The 19,819-nt window shown below is 36.6% G+C and overlaps 1 protein-coding gene across 7 annotated transcripts in view; it reads right to left on the bottom strand.

Moving 5' to 3' along the window:
- Positions 1-19,819, bottom strand: part of NUP98 (nucleoporin 98 and 96 precursor) — a 121,404-nt gene that overhangs the window by 28,785 nt on the left and 72,800 nt on the right. For all 7 annotated transcript variants that reach the window (XM_059409779.1, XM_059409768.1, XM_059409808.1 and 4 more), the window contains 9 exons: positions 19,222-19,520; positions 16,855-16,968; positions 15,932-16,070; positions 13,243-13,420; positions 12,206-12,370; positions 5,850-6,032; positions 4,986-5,142; positions 3,147-3,579; positions 1,461-1,690 (listed from right to left, as the gene is read on the bottom strand). In XM_059409779.1, coding sequence (XP_059265762.1) covers positions 1,461-1,690; positions 3,147-3,579; positions 4,986-5,142; positions 5,850-6,032; positions 12,206-12,370; positions 13,243-13,420; positions 15,932-16,070; positions 16,855-16,968; positions 19,222-19,520 — 1,898 coding nt within the window. The remainder of the gene's footprint in view (positions 1-1,460; positions 1,691-3,146; positions 3,580-4,985; positions 5,143-5,849; positions 6,033-12,205; positions 12,371-13,242; positions 13,421-15,931; positions 16,071-16,854; positions 16,969-19,221; positions 19,521-19,819) is intronic.

Below are 19,819 nucleotides of genomic sequence, written 5' to 3'. Positions count from 1 at the left end.
CAGAGAGCCCGACGTGGGGCTCGATCCCAGGACCCTGGGATCATGACCTGAGCCGAAGGCAGAGGCTCCTTTATGGCGCCCCACTCTATGCTCCTTTAAATAGATTCTTCTAGCTGCATTATGGCTAATATAATCTCAAATGACAGAGAAGAGTCCTCCAACTTGATTACATTCTGTTTACAAAATGCTTTAAGAAACATGAAGTGCTCTAAAAACTTGTGAGGAAGTTTTCTCTCCTGTAGTAGGCACAGCCCAACATTTAGTGAGCCTAAATGACACTGTTCAAAGCACTTAAGAGGAAAGCCATCTCTAAACTACACAATGTAAATATACAGTAGTTGCCATCTTCATTTTACAGATGAGGAAACTGAAGTACAGAGCATTAAGTAACTTGCTCAAAAGTTATAGGCAACATGTAGCAGAGCGAAGATTTGAACCCAAGTAATCGGAGTCCAACTCTACATTCTTAAGTACTATTCATATTGCTCCTCAGGAAGGAAAGCAAAACAGAAGCACTGTTTACCACTAAGCCAAATACAAGAATACATGGGGGGGGGGGGCACCTGGGTGGCTCAGTGGCTTAAAGCCTCTGCTTTTGGCTCAGGTCATGGTCCCAGGCATGGTCCCCGAGCCTCACATCGGGCTCTCTGCTCAGCGGGGAGCCTGCTTCCTCCTCTCTCTCTGCCTGCCTCTCTGCCTACTTGTGATCTCCCTCTGTCAAATAAATAAATAAAATCTTAAAAAAAAAAAAAGAATACATGGGAAGATGACACACATGTTTGAAAAGAAGATGAGACACCTGAAGCAAACACAAAGAAATGAATATACACAATTCTCAAAATGTGTGGTATGGAAGAGTTTAAAATAGTCACCATTCTTGAATAATGGTGAACTATTATGAAAGGTGTAACATTAAGATTTTTCTATGATTTTAAAATAGTAAGTTCCCAATTTTAAAAAGCCCTTTACCAAAGTGCCGGTTTAGAGAACCATGGTCACAATAGTAATAGAAAGGTAATGGGAGAGGTTAGGAAGAGAAGTCAGGAACATTAAATTGTTGGGAGGACCAAGTGGTGCTTAAGCTGGACATGGAAGAATGGGTAGCATTTAGAAAAGCAAGAAGGAATGGCTTTTTCTCCTTATGTTCTCTGGGTGGCAGAAGGAATGCAATTTCGAATATCCAAAGAATTTGGCTATAGTTCCTATAAAAGAGGACTTGTATGTTAAAAGTCTTAAGAGTAATTGTAAAACTGTTATCAATTCTCCTTCCTTGAGATTTTGCTCATTCCAACTCAACTACAGACAAGCGTGAGCTCAGGCATCCGCTTACTACCTTGGCCTAAGGAAATCTGTCCTAAGGAACAGATCTCCTAAGGAAATCTGTCATAGAAGCATGAACACATGCTTCTATGGCAGTTCCTACAAGATCAAAGGTCAGAACAGAAACAGTCCATACTTACTTTGAGCTTCCAGAAAGTCTCCTGATGCTTTCTTAACCCAATTCGCATAGTCATGAATGACAGCAACTCCTGGATTAGGGACAATGAGAGGACACAGCTCATCCACATGCACAGTGCTATGTTTTAATTTGAGCTCCAGAGGTATCTGGTATAACTGCAGGTCTTCATCTGGCTTCTTTTGTCTCAAACTGAGTTTTTCCAAATGAACTTTGAATGGAGACTCAGTAAGGCTATAAGACCAAATGACAAACAAGACAGAAAATGAAGATAAGATAGATGCTAGAATTTTCCTACAAACCTGTTTCTTTTTATGATTTCAAAGAGAATGCAAAACATTTCCCTGTGATTTTACAGAAATTATATTTCTTTACATCAAACTATAATGAACTTATTTGCTATATAATGAGTAGACAAATCATTTGGCCCATGTATTCAGCCAGGTTATAATAAGCATGTCAATACAGTTCAGCTTGGAAAGTGGCTTCAACATCTATCTAGACATTATGAAACCCAAGGGCCAAAAGCTACTGTGGAATACTTATTTCTCAAATAACACTTAGTAAGGTCTCAAAAGTTGTGAGGCTAAGCTCATAAACACGTAGAACTGACTCTAAATTAAGATGAGTATATAATCAATCCAGCCTTGATCTGACTTTAAGATTGATATTAACAACTTTCAAAATATGACAACATACATAACCTAGGTTTAGGATCAACATTACTAATGGTGAGGTTCAAGAGATATTGCTGTTTTGTACTTCTTCAGCGTCAACTTTAAAAACTAAGCATAATAGGTAATCAGTCATTTAATCTGTAATAAAGATAGCACAACTTGTTACACAGAGTAAACAGGAAAACGTTATATATTTTGCATAAAACAACTCTATGCATATGTCTAATAATTGCCAGAAACTATACATATATCATCTGCATGAGATACATATATATACACATGCATACATGTATATATACATGCACATTCATATGTATACACATACACAAAGTATACAGAACTGTAAACACATAAATAAATGTTAATAACGTGGATTGTGTAGCAATATATAACATAATACAGTAATCAGATGAAATCATTTTTCTTTTTTTTTTAAATAAGGTTTACACCCAATATGGGTCTTGAACTCATGAAGCTGAGATCCAGAGTCATATGCTCTACCAACTGAGCCAGGCAGGAGCCCCCTATCAGATGTCATCTTATTTCCAAATACTTATGCATGGATTATACACAGTTTATACATTCACCTGACCAGGCCCAAGATAGAAGAAATGCGCTTATTTGAGAATATACCTTATATATGAAAAAAACACAAATATCTAGGTGAGAAAAAAGGAAAAAAAAGACTAATGTAATAAAAAGGATGAAAAAAAAAAACAACAAAATAAGGAATGCTGCAGCATCAGCTTTGGGTCTGTTACATTTCCAAATAATGTTTAACCATTAAATGAGTATTATATACTCTTCACATCTTGATGATACAAATGGGGTTATTTTATTAATCACTTTAGTTTTTAATTCTACAAAGATCTTCTGCTATCTGAAGTTGTACTAAGAACATTTCTAGAAAGATCACAAAGCGGGGACCTGACTTTGGGTCTCCTGACAATGAAAAGGTTTTTCTTACCTACCAGGTTGTCTTTCTCAAAAAGCATAAGGAAATTGTGACTCACGATTTAACAGCAACTGGATTAGGCAGGAATCCATATTCCATAGAATCAGCAATCTGATGATTTTCTAGTTCAGGAGAGCCACTCAGCTGTTCTCCACTATTAGCAAGAGTCCAGTTGGGGCCCCAACCAACTCGAAATGAGCGTCCCATAAATAGAGCCATGTCCATCAGGAGTTTCCCCTTGCCATAGGTGACAGACTTTTCAAGAGGGACTAGGCCTGGTTGTCTGCGTGTACCCACAGTTTTCAACTGAACTTCAGGGGCTGGGCTGGGCACTGTAAACACAGAGGTCAGGGGTGGAGGGACAGACCAAGGGGATGTGGATGGGATATTCATCAAAGATGCTGCTCTGGGAGTACGACATTCTTGTACAGAGGCACTTGGTGAAAGAAAAGTTCCACTAGTAAACTTTGATTGTAGTAGTAACCCACCAACTGAAATAGGGGGGAAAAAAAGACGATTAGAAAATACAGTCTCTCTTGCTTCTCGAACAGCAAAAATCAGTGAGGTTGAAATTACAGTTTTATCAAACCAATTAAATCAGACACAGATGATAAGCAGCAAGTCAGTCTGTGGAATACTCTTTCAACCAGGAAATCAAGGCTAGAAATTTAGTGATGATGATGCCAACAACATTAATAACCAACACTACTACTACTATTTTAAAGAAATTATTAAGCTCTTATCTGTGATTCTGTATAAGCCATTCATATACATGGTTTCATTTCACCTTTCAATAACTTCAGATGAACAACACTTTTATCCTCATTTCGTAGGCAGGAAAACTGGGCTCAGGAAAGTGTTTATTCCAAATCTACAAAGCTACTAAGTGGCAGGATTGAGAGATTAAGCCCAGGGAAGTCTGACACCAATGCTCCTGCCAAATGTTACCATTTCTTAGTCCATAGAAAAAACTTAGTAAGATCAAAATTCAAATTGCCACCACTCTAATGCTCAATGCTAGACTCAATAAAACAAAACCCACTGAGGCATCTTGTGCCCTTCAGAAGGACAGTTCTTATTACTACTGCCTGTTCTCTAATACTTTTAAAACAAGAAGTCAGTTATTGAAGTATGAGATTTTCATGTAGTGCCCATTATGGAAAAGGTTACAGTTAATGTTTAATTGATGGTTTATTAGTTGAAATATTTTTAAAAAGGAAGTTAGTAATAATAAGTTTCAAGTCTTTCACTTGAAAGAATTGAAAACTAAACACCTAGTTTTTAAGGCAACATAAACAAATCTTTTCCTGGTATTTCCTCTGGCTTTCAAAACGTTTTGAGATTCGTTGACATCAATACTCTATCCCTAATCCCACACAGTTAGAAGCCCCCAAAAAGAAAAAAGGGAAAGCTTTAAAATCAAATATTACTTCCCTAAGAATTTGGGGAGGTTTAGGAAAAGGTAGAAATCTGACAGGTTTTGTGCATTTTAAGCAGCAATATTTGCCCCTGGAAGGCTATAAAATAAGGACAGCATGAGGATTGCACAAAAAGAGTACAGTGTAGGACAACTTGCTCATTCCTCTAAGGTGTGATAAAAATTACAAAATCTGAGTTTATAATCTAATCCACATTCATAAGCAAATAAAAATATAACTTGAACAAAACACAAATGCTTTGTTGTCCATATATAACTTCTGCATCTGCACCAATAAAGCTGATTATGATTTTTAAAAACTGGCTCACCTAACATATTTATGAGTATATCTCCTCCTGACATTCTTATGCCATATGCCTTTAGGGGGATATTTGCTAGAGAAGTTGACTCAGTTTAGAAGAAGACAGGTGAAAAGCAGGACTTTACAGCTTTCTCATAAAATAGCATTAGTTACAGTACCTAAAGAACGGGATTTGGATGAGTGGGATGCTGAAATGGGGAGTCTGGGAGAACAGATTTCTTGAGGAGTATCTGCTTTAGAAGGAAGGTGACTGAAGCGTTGATCCAGAACCATATCTACATCTTCTTCATCAGCAAGCAATGATGCTTTCATGATCTAAAAGGCAATATCTATAGAATGAATGTGCTCCCCCAAATTCAAAGGCCATAAGAAAAATGCAGTTTCCAATAACCAACAAATTGCTTTGCCTGAGGCTGTGTCCAGAGTTAGTGTAATATTTGCGTGGCTGACTCTATTACATAGCATGTGCCTGGAAGGCGGAAAATGCAGAATACTCCTCTGTTTCTAGAGTCTCGCCAAAGCCTGGCACACAGCAATTGCTCGCTTGTTTGCTGAATGACTAACTTCAAATGTAAGACAAAGGCTCAATTTTTAACATGTCAAAGCCATAGGCAGGGGAAGTTGAGACAGAGTTTAAAGAAACCTGTATCTTCTAGGCTATTAAAAAAAACGTTTATGGAGCACTTTCTAGAGCCTCAAAACCACCCTATGAAGGAAACGAAGTATATTTTGTAGAGAAAAATTAGTGCTCACAGATGTTAAATGACTTGCCTAAAGTCACATAGTAATAGTTACAAAACCAGGGTTAGAATCCAGGTCTTCAGCATCTCAATACAGCCTTCCCCTTCCCTCCCAGAATGGAAAAATAAAGCCCAAACCCAGGCCATATTCTTGTTTTTTCCTCACTCCAATAACAACTCAAAGCTCTTCAGTGAATAACCAAGGAAGGAGCCTGAGGTTATGAAAGGGAGATAAAGATTAGTTTGGCTTCCTTTTGTAGTAAGGGTAGGTTAGGACTTCACCTGTAAGACATGTGGATTAATTCCCAGTGAAGATGCAATGTGTGTTGAGGCAGACACAGGCTCCTGATCCTCAGGCATGCTCTCTTCTAACATGGAATCCAAAACTGGCTCCTGGGTGATATCTACCATGTCACTGTCCAGTTCCACAACCCTCCCTAACTGCTCCACCTCTGGACTCTGGCTCTGTAGACAGCAGAAAGATCAGGGAAGCAGCATTAAATTACACCAAACAGACATAGAGCTTTTAGACCATATCTAGTTTTTGGAGTCTAATATAGCTATGACAATGTGAGGTAGCATATTTGCTAAAAAGGACTTCATAATAATTACCCCAAGCCCCCCCCTGTATGTACTTGGGGTCCAAATACAGATTCATGAGATCACCTTTGGTAATATCTTAAGGTCTGGTGTCTGAAACCTAAGCCCTACACTGAACAAATGGTGGTCTTCAGACAAAGATTATGCCTTACCTCATTTAGCTAGCAAATATAATTCTCTGATATACACAGGGTGACCCTGCCCCATCACAGTCTTGTAGCCAGAAGCCATTGGGAAAAAAGAATAAAAAGTACAAATACCAAAGTCTCCATTAACTTTGCATTTTTTCAAAAACAATTAGAAAAAATTTCCAGTTAACAATTTAGACCCTGGAATTTATCTTTTGGGTGACTGAATCTTAAAGGTTAGCTGGGCACTGCATGTGCAGTATCATGTAAGATATGAAGAATGTCTACTCTAATTACTCAAAAAGGAAAAACATAGTGATACTAGAAACAAAATTTTTTTAAAAATATGCTCCACACCCAACATGGGGCTTGAACTTACGACCCTAAGATCAAGAGTTGCAGGCTTTACTGACTGAGCCAACCAGGTGCTCCCTAGGAACAACTCTAATCTAGGAATCATTCTTTATGTTCAAGTGCCAAGAGTTAGATTTACATTTATTAAGCAGTTTTCAAGATATACCCATGACTAACAGTTTATGATTTGAAAAGGTAATAACTCCTCTACCTGAAGCACACTGTAAAATATCTGGTTCAGTACAAATCATTAAGTTGTCCTAAACTTGCATATTACCTGGTAAAATGCTAACAAGTGGCTAAACTGATTCATGAAACATTCTCAAATTCAAAAAGTTTTACTATTTTTCTTATCATGATATCATCTGTAGATTATTAATCTTCCAAAGTTTGGGGTTTATTTTCCTAAGTGGCTTACTTCATGCTGACCCTTAGATGGATGCTATTATGTAACAGGTTGTTTTTTTTTTGTTTTTAAAGAATTTATTTATTTGACAGAGAGAGATCACAAGTAGGCAGAGAGGCAGGCAGAGAGAGAGAGGAGGAAGCAGGCTCCCCGCTGAGCAGAGAGCCTGATGCGGGACTCGATCCCAGGACCCTGGGATCATGACCTGAGCCGAAGGCAGTGGCTCAACCCACTGAGCCACCCAGGCGCCCCCAGGTAGTTTTAAAAATAATTTCATGATTACTTTAGTCAAAGAAACATCCATTAGTGTTAACTTTTTCAGCTTTATTTTTAGTGGTATATTAGCTATTATTCCCTTGCATTTCTTTATTTTTTTGGAAGATTTTATTTATTTGATAGAGAGAGAGAGACAGCGAGAGACGGAACACAAACACAAGGAGTGTGAAAGGGAGAAGCAGGCTTCCTGCTGAGCAGGGAGCCCGATGGGGGGTTTGATGGGGTGGGGAGGTCTATCCCAGGACCCTGGGATCACGACCTGAGCCCAAGGCAGGTGCTTAACAGCTGAACCACCCAGGCGTTCCACCCTTGCTTCCTATTACAAATATCCTTACAAAAAGACACCATTTAGTAAGTATAATAATCCTTCCATTTGTAACTGTAGAAAAATTGAGCTGTTGGATACATAATAAATTGTCATTTAAGACATGAAGAATCCCCAAGGTCTGCTCTAACAAAACTGAAGGCTAGATAATGGTGAAAGGCAAACATGATAGTATTTTTTACCTACTGGAGAGGCTAACTTGATGTTAGCTCTGGGAAAAAAAAAAAAAAAAAGGAAGTAGCCGTGATCATAATGCTCCCATTTTAATTACAAGAATTATGGGTACACTCTAACTCCAAAAGTTCTCTCATAAGTTAGTTTTTAACCAATTCACTTTTAGTAAAAGTTATTAAACTGCCCCATATATCCTCTTTGTCAACCTATCAGTTAGGATACCCTCCCTCTGTTCGGCTCCTATAACACCCTGTCTAAACCTGTTTTTTAGAATTCATCATGATATAATATGATTTCTTGCATATGCAGTATGTATTTGTCCCACCACATTGTCAAAGCTTGAAAACAGAGATTATGGCCTACTAGTCTCTGTAGCTATCACCAAACACATTGTTCAAGTCAACATTCATCAGACATTTTCTTCGTCAATTATACTGCTTAGTGTAGTGCCAGGCACACACTAGAGAAGGCAATTAATATGAAAGAACAAGGAGTGAGGATGTGTGAAAGGAAAGGAAAAAGGGGGAGGATGGTTTCAACTTACACTATTCAAACGAAGAAGTAACAGCAAGAGATGTTCACTTAGAATATTTTGATGAAATCCTCCCATTTTGCCTTAAACAACTCAAGTACAGACCTTATTTTTAAGAAGTGTGCTAGGGATCAAGGTTTTATTCACTCTACCCTCATGCATAGACTTTAAAGCCATGAGGTATCATCTAATAAGTGGATAAGGGGGAAGTGAATGACTATGAAACTATGAGGAGCTGGTTAAGCTCCTAAGACCCCCATCAGTGAATTTTATTAAGTATATCTAAGCAATTGCAGCAAACTCCCCCAAAAGATGACTGTGTACTTATATTCAGAGAAATCTTGGGAGATCAGGTGCTTCTTCAAAGCCAGTCCTGAAAAGAAAAATAGACTAATAATAATAATATTAATAGAAAGATGGCTCAGAAGGAATGGAGGAAGTTAAAAAAAAAAAAAAAAGCCCTTGGGAAATTTATGGAAAAATAAGGCAGATACTCGGAAAAACAGCCAAACAGAATATCCCTTTCATATTCTATAATCTCCTGAAAGTAGATCTTATTTATGTTTAAAACCAGCACAGTACATTACAAATCCTAAGTACACAGATAATATCTGTAAAATGACTCTCTCTTTAGATATATGGAGGGTGAGGTTTCATGAGTGAAACCTTCAATGATTTTAGAAACCTTCATTTTCCATCTCACGAGAATCTTCCTCATACAAACAAAGCAACCAATACCCTAAAAATAAAGCATCCCTTAATCTAGTACATAAAATAATTCAAGCAGGTAAAGTAAATCATGACACCTTTTATTCAATAAAGGGTGAGTAACCAATCCACGGCAAAGCAGGTATTTATACTGTTCGTCCCCCCCCAAATAATTGAATCCAGTTAACTGCTGTTGCTGCCTGATTCCAGAATTATTTGTCTTCTAACTACAAAGAATGTTTTATATTCATTTGGCTAGAAAATTAGCCCTGTCAACATTACCATGTTCTCCGGAAAAAGTTCATCTCAGGGTTTCAAGGACTCACCAAAATAAGTCTGTATGTTTCTACACATACATTCAGGATATTACAACAGGAAGTATAGGACATTGCAACATTAATATCTGAAGCAAGAAGATTTGTAGTATACATTATATATATATGTAGTATATATTAATTACATAAAAATATAAAATATATATATAGACTTACTGGATAAATTTAAATTTAGATAGCTGCCGTTTTACTTTTAAAAAGTATACACAAGATAAAATGGAATTTTTAAAAATCCTAATTACTTTTTTCTTTTAAAAAAATTTCTTACTCATTTGAATGTTACTGAGTGAACAACAGTAAGGTGTGAGCAAGTCAACTAGTCTGCCTCAATGATACTGAACCCAAGTTCAGTAAGAGGTGGAGGTAAAAAAGGCTATAGGTACGGTCTCTCTGCCTGAATGCCATCTGAGGTCTTTAAAGAAATGGCTCTGAACCCTGGCCGCGTATTTCAATCACCTGGGGGAAGGCATTTAAAATATAAATATGCCTGAGCCCCATGTTGCATCTATGGAATTAAAGGTCACCAAAGTAGTGTTGTAGTCAACTGAAAACTGGATCTCAGATCAGCATTTTGGAAATAATGTTCTAACACCAAAATGTTTCTGCAATTCCCTGATTGATCTGTGTGATGAAGGTGTTTCTACAACATTTTCTCTAACTTCAAAGGCACAGAAGAGATTACTATGTAAAGATTTAGTTACGTTAATGTTTCCTGGTTGCTTAGATTTACCTCTTTAGGAGCAAATAAAATCTTAAGAACAAACTACAAAGAGGGGAATGAGAATATTACATAAAAGGCAATGGGATAAGTGACCATTAAAAAAACATGTATCTTCCTAATACCTAAAAAACCCTCAACTCTCAACTCCAAGAACCTGAGATTGTGCATAGGAAAAAAAATGCTGTTTTGGACTGAAGAACACTATGTCCTGAAATCAAGCTCCTCAGGGAGCCAGGTGACAGTGTGAAGACAATCATCCTGACATCAGAATAAAAAGACTGCGCCCTCTGTTCCCAATTCATTCAGATGGCACAAGGATTTTCCTCATGCCAAGTAAAATGTAGGTTTTTGGTGCTAGTCTAAAACTACACAACCACTAGCATTTCCTACCTCACTCAGGTCACTGGGGCAATATGAAGGAAGAATCCTTCATTACTGTTCTAATACATTAGTCTAAGATCTAAACAACTTATCCATTTCTCCCATTTCTGTTTCCCCAGCCAAAGACGACCTGCTTTTTAAATCAAACCAGATACCTGAAAAAGATCCCACTCACTATGTTCTTTTTGCCCATTTTGATCCTTACCACATCTCCTCTTCCTATAACCTGGTTCTTCTGAAAATTTCTGGTGCTCTTCAAAAAGGTTTTTAAAGAGTTCTCACTTACTGAAGTGTTATCACAGAAATGTAGGGTTATCCCTTACTGTTTGTATTCTAGAAACTAATCAGCCTAAAAAAATCACTGATTGTCAAGATACAGTACGTAAATTTGCTGTCTATCCAGAGATGAAGTTATTCTTTCACAGCAGCATCTTAAGGATCTAACAATTACTTTTATTAGCAGAAATGAAGGCTATCTGACTCTTATCCTAAGAAATACATATAATGTAAGATCAAAAACACTCTAGAAAGGGATTATACAAAGTATATGAATAAAAAAAAAAGTGAACGTGGAAAACTGGAAAACCAAGTCCATTTATAGCATTTCTTTAGTTCATTAGATATTCCTTAGGGTTTTATGCTATAAAGATTATGAACATAGAAGTCAATGTATATCCCATTTCCCACCTTTATCATGCCCTCCCTCACCTTGTACGCGCAAATATGAACATACATACACAACAATCTCCAGAAAATGCCTCCCAAGAAATTATTTAATAAATCATAAAAATTGCACATTTCAGCAGCCATAAGAATTGTAGCACAAAAATTCCAAAGGTCCTGCTTTTAGCAGCTGAGAGGTAGAGGATGCTTTACAAAGAAATTCTGTATTAAATTCTCTTCTTTGAGGGAGTATGGCAGCAAAGGAAAAAAAATTTTTGTAACTTGATTGAATATAAACAACATCCAAAGGAAGTAAAACTATGAGTTGGAAAAGAAACTACCTGATATTTAAATTGCAAACCCCTCCCTACACGGACAAAAGTTTTATACTGGCTTAACAATATTGAAAGAGTATGACACAAGTAACTGCAATAAACAACACAGCCCCTCTCCCCCCACACCAAATAATTCATATATATTCTAAAACCTGATCTATTTTCAGAAATATTATGTATTGTTAAAATACAAATTATCAGGGAATTATCAGGTAACCCAGAGGTTACCTGAAGTGAAGTATAAGCAAACAATTTGAGAAAAATGGAGTTAAAAAACCCTTGCAGAAAGCTAAATGAACTTTTAAAAAACCAGGGAGGTAAAGAACAAGATTAAACTAAACTGCACATCAGGTAGTCAAGGAAAGTAAGATTTACTTTGTATCAACCCACACAAGCAAAATGCTATCTTAAGTTGATCACTGAGCAGAGAATTCAGCAAGTCCAAATGAAAGAGAGGGAAATGTTTAAGAATGACACTCTGTAGAAGGAATGATCCAAACAGCATGAGAATTCTTTAAATCTCTCAATTTAAAAAAAGATACCAGGACCACCTCATGCCCTCCCTCGTACTTGTCTCAACGTGATTGCCAATACGTTTGTACTCTTCAAAGTTCCAGGGGTCATAAACAGCTTTGTACTAGCTGAATGACTTCAACTTCTGTATCATGGATTCCATTCAAATTCACTGTCCTGTCTCTACCTGGGGTGGAGGTGCTGGCTTGCCATTAAGAGCCATCTGGAATGTGGTGGCCTGGCCTGCAGGAGGCAAAGGAGCAGTCTTCAACTTCTTTGTACTAGTTTTAGATGGCCGTTCCTCCTCCTCTTCATCAGAATCCTGAAGGCCATACTTAGAAAAATGGGAGACCTAAGAAAAAGGAGAATCCAACAAAATCAACTTTTTAAAAAGGACTTTATTTTTAAGTAATCTCTATATTGAATGTGGGCCTCAAATTTACAACCCCGAGATCAACAGTTGCATGCTCTACCACTGAGCCAGCCAGGCACCCCAGAATCCCAACAAAATCAATTTTAACACTTATATTCCTAACAGCTTCTAAAATACTTGCCCTTGAAATCATGCAGAATTAGCTTTAAAAAGAAAGAGTTATCAAAATATTTAAGACAGAATGAAACGTCATCTATCACATGTAATTTATTGCTGTCCCTAGATTTAGATGTTTAGTACATGTACTGGTTGCTTGTACGTAATACCAACTTACTAATAAGGAAACCAAATCTGGAAGAGCCATTACTATTTTCACATCTATATACTGCTTAGCTGTTCACTACCGACTTATGTCAGGCCTTCAGCAATTAAATAACTCAAGTGGCTTAGAAGAGAAAGAAACCATTAGGTTAAACTATCAAGGAAGAAAGGATGTTAATGTTTTCATCCCCTGAGATCTTTAAATCAATGACAACTGAGGAGGGGTTAATATCAAGAGATAAAAATTCTGTCTCATGCTTCTAACGATACCGCAGATTGAAAAAACACTCCTTAGAAGTATATGTAAATGCCCATAGGATGAGGCAGGATGTGAATCATGAGCATAAAGTTTTTCATAGCTTCTTACTGTTCTGGGGTTTAACAAAGGTGTGTAATCTGGGGCAAATCATGCATCTCTATACCTGTTCCCTAATTTGTAAAAAAATAAAGAATTTAAGGGAGGACCTCTTCTAATATATTTTGTCACTCTAATCGCAGATTATAAGAACTAGGTTAAGTGACTATCATACCTTAAACACCCAAGAACCTGTTTCAGGACGATACTCTTTGAACTGAGCTCCCTGTTTCCTTGAAACTGCTTCCAATCTACCCTCATAGTTGATATCAGCAAGTCGATCTGGGCTCTTTATTAAACAACGAGATGTTTTATCTGTTGGCCAAACTCCATCCAGTGTAACTTCAGCCTTCCTGCAATGTACAACCACATAAAGTATAAATGTTCCATATTTAAGATCAGAAAGCCAAGTAATATCTATATAAACAGCAAATAAAGGTACCTGTGTTATTTTGGAATTACTCTGCAGATGTTTCATAAACTTGAGTCTTGCCTCCCAAGGTAGATAAGCTCAAAAAGAAGGAATTACCCACACCATCAACTGACTAGCTCAGTATCTGGTTCAAGGGTCAAATTTCATTCATTCTGAACTACCAGAGCACATGATCAATTATTTCCAATGAAATTTTAGTTAACACACTATACAGCCTTGACCACATTCAGTGCTAATGTCTGATAATAAGACCTAAGTCTTAGTGAAGGACTTAAAGTGCTATTGTACTTAACAAAAACATTAGTAATAACAGCAACTGCCACTGATAAACAACAAGTGCTTAGAGGAGGAGATTAACAGGAACATCATAAGATTAACCATTAAGTAATGAATGTGAAGGCATCTTGACAGGGATTACATTAAAATTTGTAGATTGCTTTGGCTAGTATGGACATTTTAATAATTTAAAGTCTTCCAATCCATGAACATGGGAAAAATTTCCATTTATTAGTCTTTTTCTTTTTGATGCTATTGTAAATCAAATTTTTTTCTTAACGTCCCTTTCAGATTGCTCATTGTTAGCATACAGAAATTCAACCAATTTTTGTGTATTGACTTTATATCCTGCTACCTTACTGAATTTGTAACTGTTTTTAATGGAATCTTTGGGTTTTCTGCACAAGATAATTTCATTTCTGAAGAGAGATATTTTACTTATTCCTTTCTAATCTGGATGATGCCTTTTATTTCTTTTCCTTGCTTAACTGCTGTGACTAGGGCTTCTAGTATTATGTCGAATAAAATTGGCAAAGTGGGCATCCTTGTTTTGTTCATGGTCTTAGAGGAAAAGCTTTCATTCTTTCACCACTGAGTCTGACATTTTGAAAATATGGCCCTATTAAGTTGAGGTAGTTTCCTTCTTTTTATTTTATTATTATTTTTAAGTAATCTCTACACCCAACGTGTGGCTTAGAACTTAAAACCATAAGATCAAGAGTCTTGCGCTCCACTGACTGAGTCAGCCAGGCTCCCTGAAGTAGTTTCCTTCTACCTCTAGAAAAGGTGTTGTATTTTGGCAAATGCTTTTTCTACATCTGTTGAGATGATCTGTGATTTTCTTCTTTAATTCTACTAATGTCACGTATTACACTGATCACTTTTTGTATGTTAAACCATCCTTGTGTTCCTGGAATAAATACTACTTGGTCATGGTGTATTATCCTTTCGATGTACTACTGAAGTCTCTTTGGTAATACAGTTGGCCTCTGAACAACGCAGGGGTTAGGGGAAACAACGACAGCGCAGTTGAAAATCTGTGTATCTTGGATTCCCACAAAAGTTAACTACTAATAACCTACTGTTGAATAGAAGCCTTACTGATCACCTAAGTCAACTAACCCATATTGTTATGTTATATTTATTGTATATTGTATTTGCAATAAAGTAAGCTAGGAAAAAGGAAAATGTTGAGAAAAGTCTAAGGAAAAATACACTTAAGGTATTGTACTGTAAAAAAATCCATGTATATGGACCACACAGTTCAAATCTGTGAGGTTCAAGGGTCAAATGTATTTTGAAGATATTTACATCAGGGGCGCCTGGGTGGCTCAGTGGGTTAAAGCCTCTGCCTTTGGCTCAGGTCGTGATCTCAGGGTTCTGGGATCAAGCCCCACATTGGGCTCTTTGCTCAGCAGGGAGCCTACTTCCTCCTCCCTCTCTGCCTGCCTCTCTGCCTACTTGTAATCTCTGTCAAATTAAAAAAAAAAAAAAAAAAAAGATATTTACATCAGTATTCATCAAGGATATTGGTCTATACTTTTATTTTCTTGTAGTTTCTTTTTCTAGCTTTGGAATTAAGGTAATCCTTGACTCATAGTTAGAAAGTATTCCTTCCTTTTCAGTTTTTTGAAAGAATTTGAGAACTGACATTAATTCTATAAACGTCTGGTAGAATTTACCACTGAAGTCATCTGGTCAAAGGCTTTTGGTTGGGGGAGGACTTTTTTTTTTTAATTACTATTCAATTTCTTTACTATAGGGCTATTTTGAATTTCTTCATGATTCAATCTTGGTAGGTTGTGAACATAAACTACTTTAACTATGGCCCCGTCATCTGTCCAAAGAGGTATCAGAAGCTAGTTTCCCAAATTAAAATGTAGAGAAAGAATTAAAAATGGTTGCAGCAGACATAAGGAAAAAAACCTACTATCAAAATACATTTTTGGAAAATAAAAGTTGGACCTGATAGTATTAGGGAAAAGGAGTCAAAAAGTCCTAGTATAGCATTTAACCACTTATACTTTCAAATTAGAGAAACAATCACATACTGTACAGTAAGTTAAAAAAAAAAAGTTGCAGAAAAATGTATATAATGTGAAAAGAATTTTGTGAGTTAGTAGATTATTTTCTAAATACGTAAATAAATCCATACCTATTTAGCCCTTCACCCACGGGTGGTTTTTGGTTATCATCTAAGTAGACAATCACTTCTTTCCTTCGAATATGCACGATATCATCCAAATTTAGATTTGTCAAATTCACATCTCCCTCAAAATAGATTGAACCATAACCTATACAAGTAAAAGCAAATAGTTGAAAAGTCATTCTGTACAGAGGACAAATAACCTATTTTATACTTCCACTGACTAAATGCTCAAAAGAAAACCAACTTTAAACATTAATCAATATTTCATTTTTAAATTTTTTAAAAGATTTCATTTTTAAGTGATCTCTACACATTGAACATGGGACTTTGAACTCACAATCCCATAATCAAGTCACATGTTCCACCAACTGAGCCAGCCAGGCTACCCGAAACATTAATCAAATCACCTAGTAATATCATCAGTGGCTTATTTCATTCATAGTATGTATCAGAAGATGACATCAAAACCAGTTATCTGGTTTAATATCTACATTTCTACTGCACTTATCCTCAAAACAGTTTTCTTAAATCTCTTCACAGTACCTGTACTATTGCTACACAAACAACCCTCACTTAGTACCTAGCTTGCAGAATAAGTTAAAATGCCAGAGAGCCCTCTCTAAAATACAATATAGCAAGATAAGAAAACTTTATCTGTAATACACAAAACTTTATCTGTATTAAATTATTAATATAAAGCTGAATCTAAATATTATTCATCTCTTATTACTCACTTTTCTTACTTAGTATTTTCTTGCTGATTATAGTATTTTCTTTAATTGTAGAAAACTGCAACGAACCAAACAGTTACCAAAGAATGTTATATGGTTCTAGTCTTTGTTACTTGTCGATCAAAGTGTCTACTATGCAGGTCAAGGCAGGTCCAGATCCTTGGCTTACATATTACAAAATCCTAAGCTCACACTCACCTTTACGACCAATAGTGAAATCAGAGACAATACACTCTCCCTTTTCATTGGTTATTTTAGCAAGGTCATCCATAGATGGAATAGTATAGTAACCAACCTTAGTGAGAACAATGCCTATGAAAAAAGAAAGAGAAAATATAATATTAATTGTAATTGTCCTTATGTAGAGAAATTTTCGTAATATTTATTTTACTTTTTCCTTTTTAAGAAGAGTAACTTTTTAAAAAAGACTTTATTTATTTATTTATTTGACAAAGAGAGAGATAGCAAGAGAGGGAAACCAAGCAAGGGGATTGTGTGAGGGGAGAAGCAGGCTTCCTCCTGAGCAGGGAGCCTGATATGGGACTCAATCCCAGGGCCCTGTGATCATGGTCATGATCCAACATGAGCCAACAGCAGACATTTAATGGCTGAGCAACCCAGGTGCCCCTTAAAAAAATAATTCTTAAAATAATCTGAAATAATCCATAATTCAATTATTAAATAAAGAGAAAATATACAGGACTAAAGCATTTTTCCAAACTATTTCTTCTTAAGATTTTATTTATTTATTTGAAGAGAGACCACATGAGCAAGGTGGAAGGGGGAAGAGGGAGAGGGAACAGACGACTCCCTCCTGAGCAAGGAGCCAGACATGGGGCCTGATCCCAGGACCCTGAGATCATGACCTGAGCCAAAGGAAGACGCTTAACCAAATGAGCCATCCAAGGGCTTTCAGAAAACTGGTTTTCTGAAAAACACTATTCCTAGGAGAAACTTGTGCTTTTTTAGAAAAAGGTTCCTAGTCAAACTAAGTTTGGGAACCACAAACATGATAGTAAGTTATAGGCTCTGAGAACTTACAAAATAATTAAGTCTAACAATCAAGTCTTAATCTAGTGTTTTCCATACTTACTTAATCACAGAACCTTTTCATATGGTCCCCATTAACATACTGCACTATGAAAGGCATTCCATAAAATGAGTTCTGAGAAAGGCTTACTTAATCCATTTTTCTTCTATTCTATGCAAAACCCAACATGGAAAAAACCTGCCTTGATTCAGTGGTAGAGGCAGAACTACAACTCTAAACTCAATACTTTTTTTAAAAAGATTTATTTATTTGAGAGAGAGAGTGAGCGAGTGCGTGTGCACCCACATGTGCACATATCTGCGAGGTGGAGCGGGGACGGGCAAAGGTGGAGACAAAATCCCAAGCAGGAGCAATTGGGTGGCTCAGTTGGTTGGGCCCCTGCCTTCGGCTCAGGTCATGATCCCAGAGTCCTGGGATCGAGTCCCACATGGGGCTCCGAGCTCCACGGGGAGGCTGCTTCTCCCTCTGACCTTCATTCTCATGCTCTCTCTCGCTCTCTCTCTCTGATGAATACATAAAATCTTTAAAAAAAAAAAAAAAAAAATCCCAAGCCGACTTCCCTGCTGAGTGCAGAGCCTGACATAGGGCTCCATTCCATCCCATGACCCTGAGATCATGACCTGATTCAAAATCAGAGGTTGGACAATTAACCGAATAAGTTATCCAGGGGCCCCAGGAAAGGAATTTTAAATTGGAAGGTAACAAAGTCAGTGAGAAAAATAAGAAAAAAAAAAAAATTTAGAGTGAGCATTTGAAAAAAACAGATGTAGTATCAGAATAATTTCATGTAGATACACACAAATATAAACTTGGATTCTTAATGTGAAAATATACACCTGTTTCCTCAGGGCACCAAGTGACCAGAAAATATATATGAAGGCAAGAATATAATCAGATACAGAAAAATTTCACAAACACTTAAAGAGTAACTATAAAACAATCTGAATGTTCACTAACAGAGGATAGATAAACCAAGTGTGGCATATATATAATAACTGAGTATCACTCAGCAATAAAAAAGAATGAACTATTGATATATCATGGATGAAATAAAAAATAAAGAGCTAAAAAGAGTACCGAAAGTATGATTCCAGAGGAGAAGCCTGCTTCTCCTCTCCCTGTTGCTCTGCCTACTTGTGCTCTCTCCTTCTTTTGCTGTCAAATAGATAGATAGTATCTTTTAAAAAAACCTAGTAAACAATCTATCTGAGTTTATAAAGCTAGGGAATGTATAAGGATAGTCTCTGGCTATAAAATTTGGGATCTCTAAACTATGCAGGATAATTAATAACATGAATTTTAACTACTCCAAAGGTAAAAGAAGTATGTGAATTAAGAACCAAACAAAACCAAGTGAAAGTGTTTAAATGTCAACACTTATAAAATGTAATAAAAACATTTAATTAAAAGTTAAGGTAGCTAAACTAAAATTCCACTAAATTGAAAACCTGAGTGAAGTTAAGAGGTCTCAAATGACTGGTAAAAGATTACCCATGCAGCAATCTGAATCTGACCTGCCGGATGCATATGGTAAGTATTATTTTCTATTTCTTCTCGGTCATCCTGCAGTGACTCCTCATGAAAAGAGGTCTCTTCACTGCTTCCTTCCAACCCATTTCGCAAGGCAGCACGCATGTTTAATGCAACAATAGTATCATCCACACTGCCACTACTGTTGTGTTTATTTCCAGCAGTCTCCGGGGTTTGTGGAATGGGTTTGGCAATAGGATTAGTATAAAAACGTGACACAAGAGAATCATCATCTCCATCCTGCTGATGGTTCTCATCAACAGGTTTGCTCAGGAAACTGAATCTGAAAAGAAGAAACAAATGTTATCTAAAGAGCTACCTTTATAACAATGACAATAGCCAACCGTCACTGAAACTTTACTGAGTAATTCTCATATTAAAAAGTTATTTAGACTGACAGAGAAAAAGAAAATAACTTGCCCAAACTCAAAAAAACTCTGAGAGCTAGAATTGGGATTTTAACACAGGAAATATGGCTGCAAATTACATCATCTATTTTCATGATCAGATTACAACTTAGCTATTTTCATGAATGAATGAACCTGAGCATCCCAATTTTTTAAAATAGATTTTATTTATTTG

Source organism: Mustela nigripes, chromosome 1, assembly GCF_022355385.1.
Source record: "Mustela nigripes isolate SB6536 chromosome 1, MUSNIG.SB6536, whole genome shotgun sequence".
NCBI lineage: Eukaryota > Metazoa > Chordata > Mammalia > Carnivora > Mustelidae > Mustela > Mustela nigripes.
Note: the sequence above shows the minus strand (reverse complement) of the source record. Positions and strands in the feature narration are given on the sequence as shown.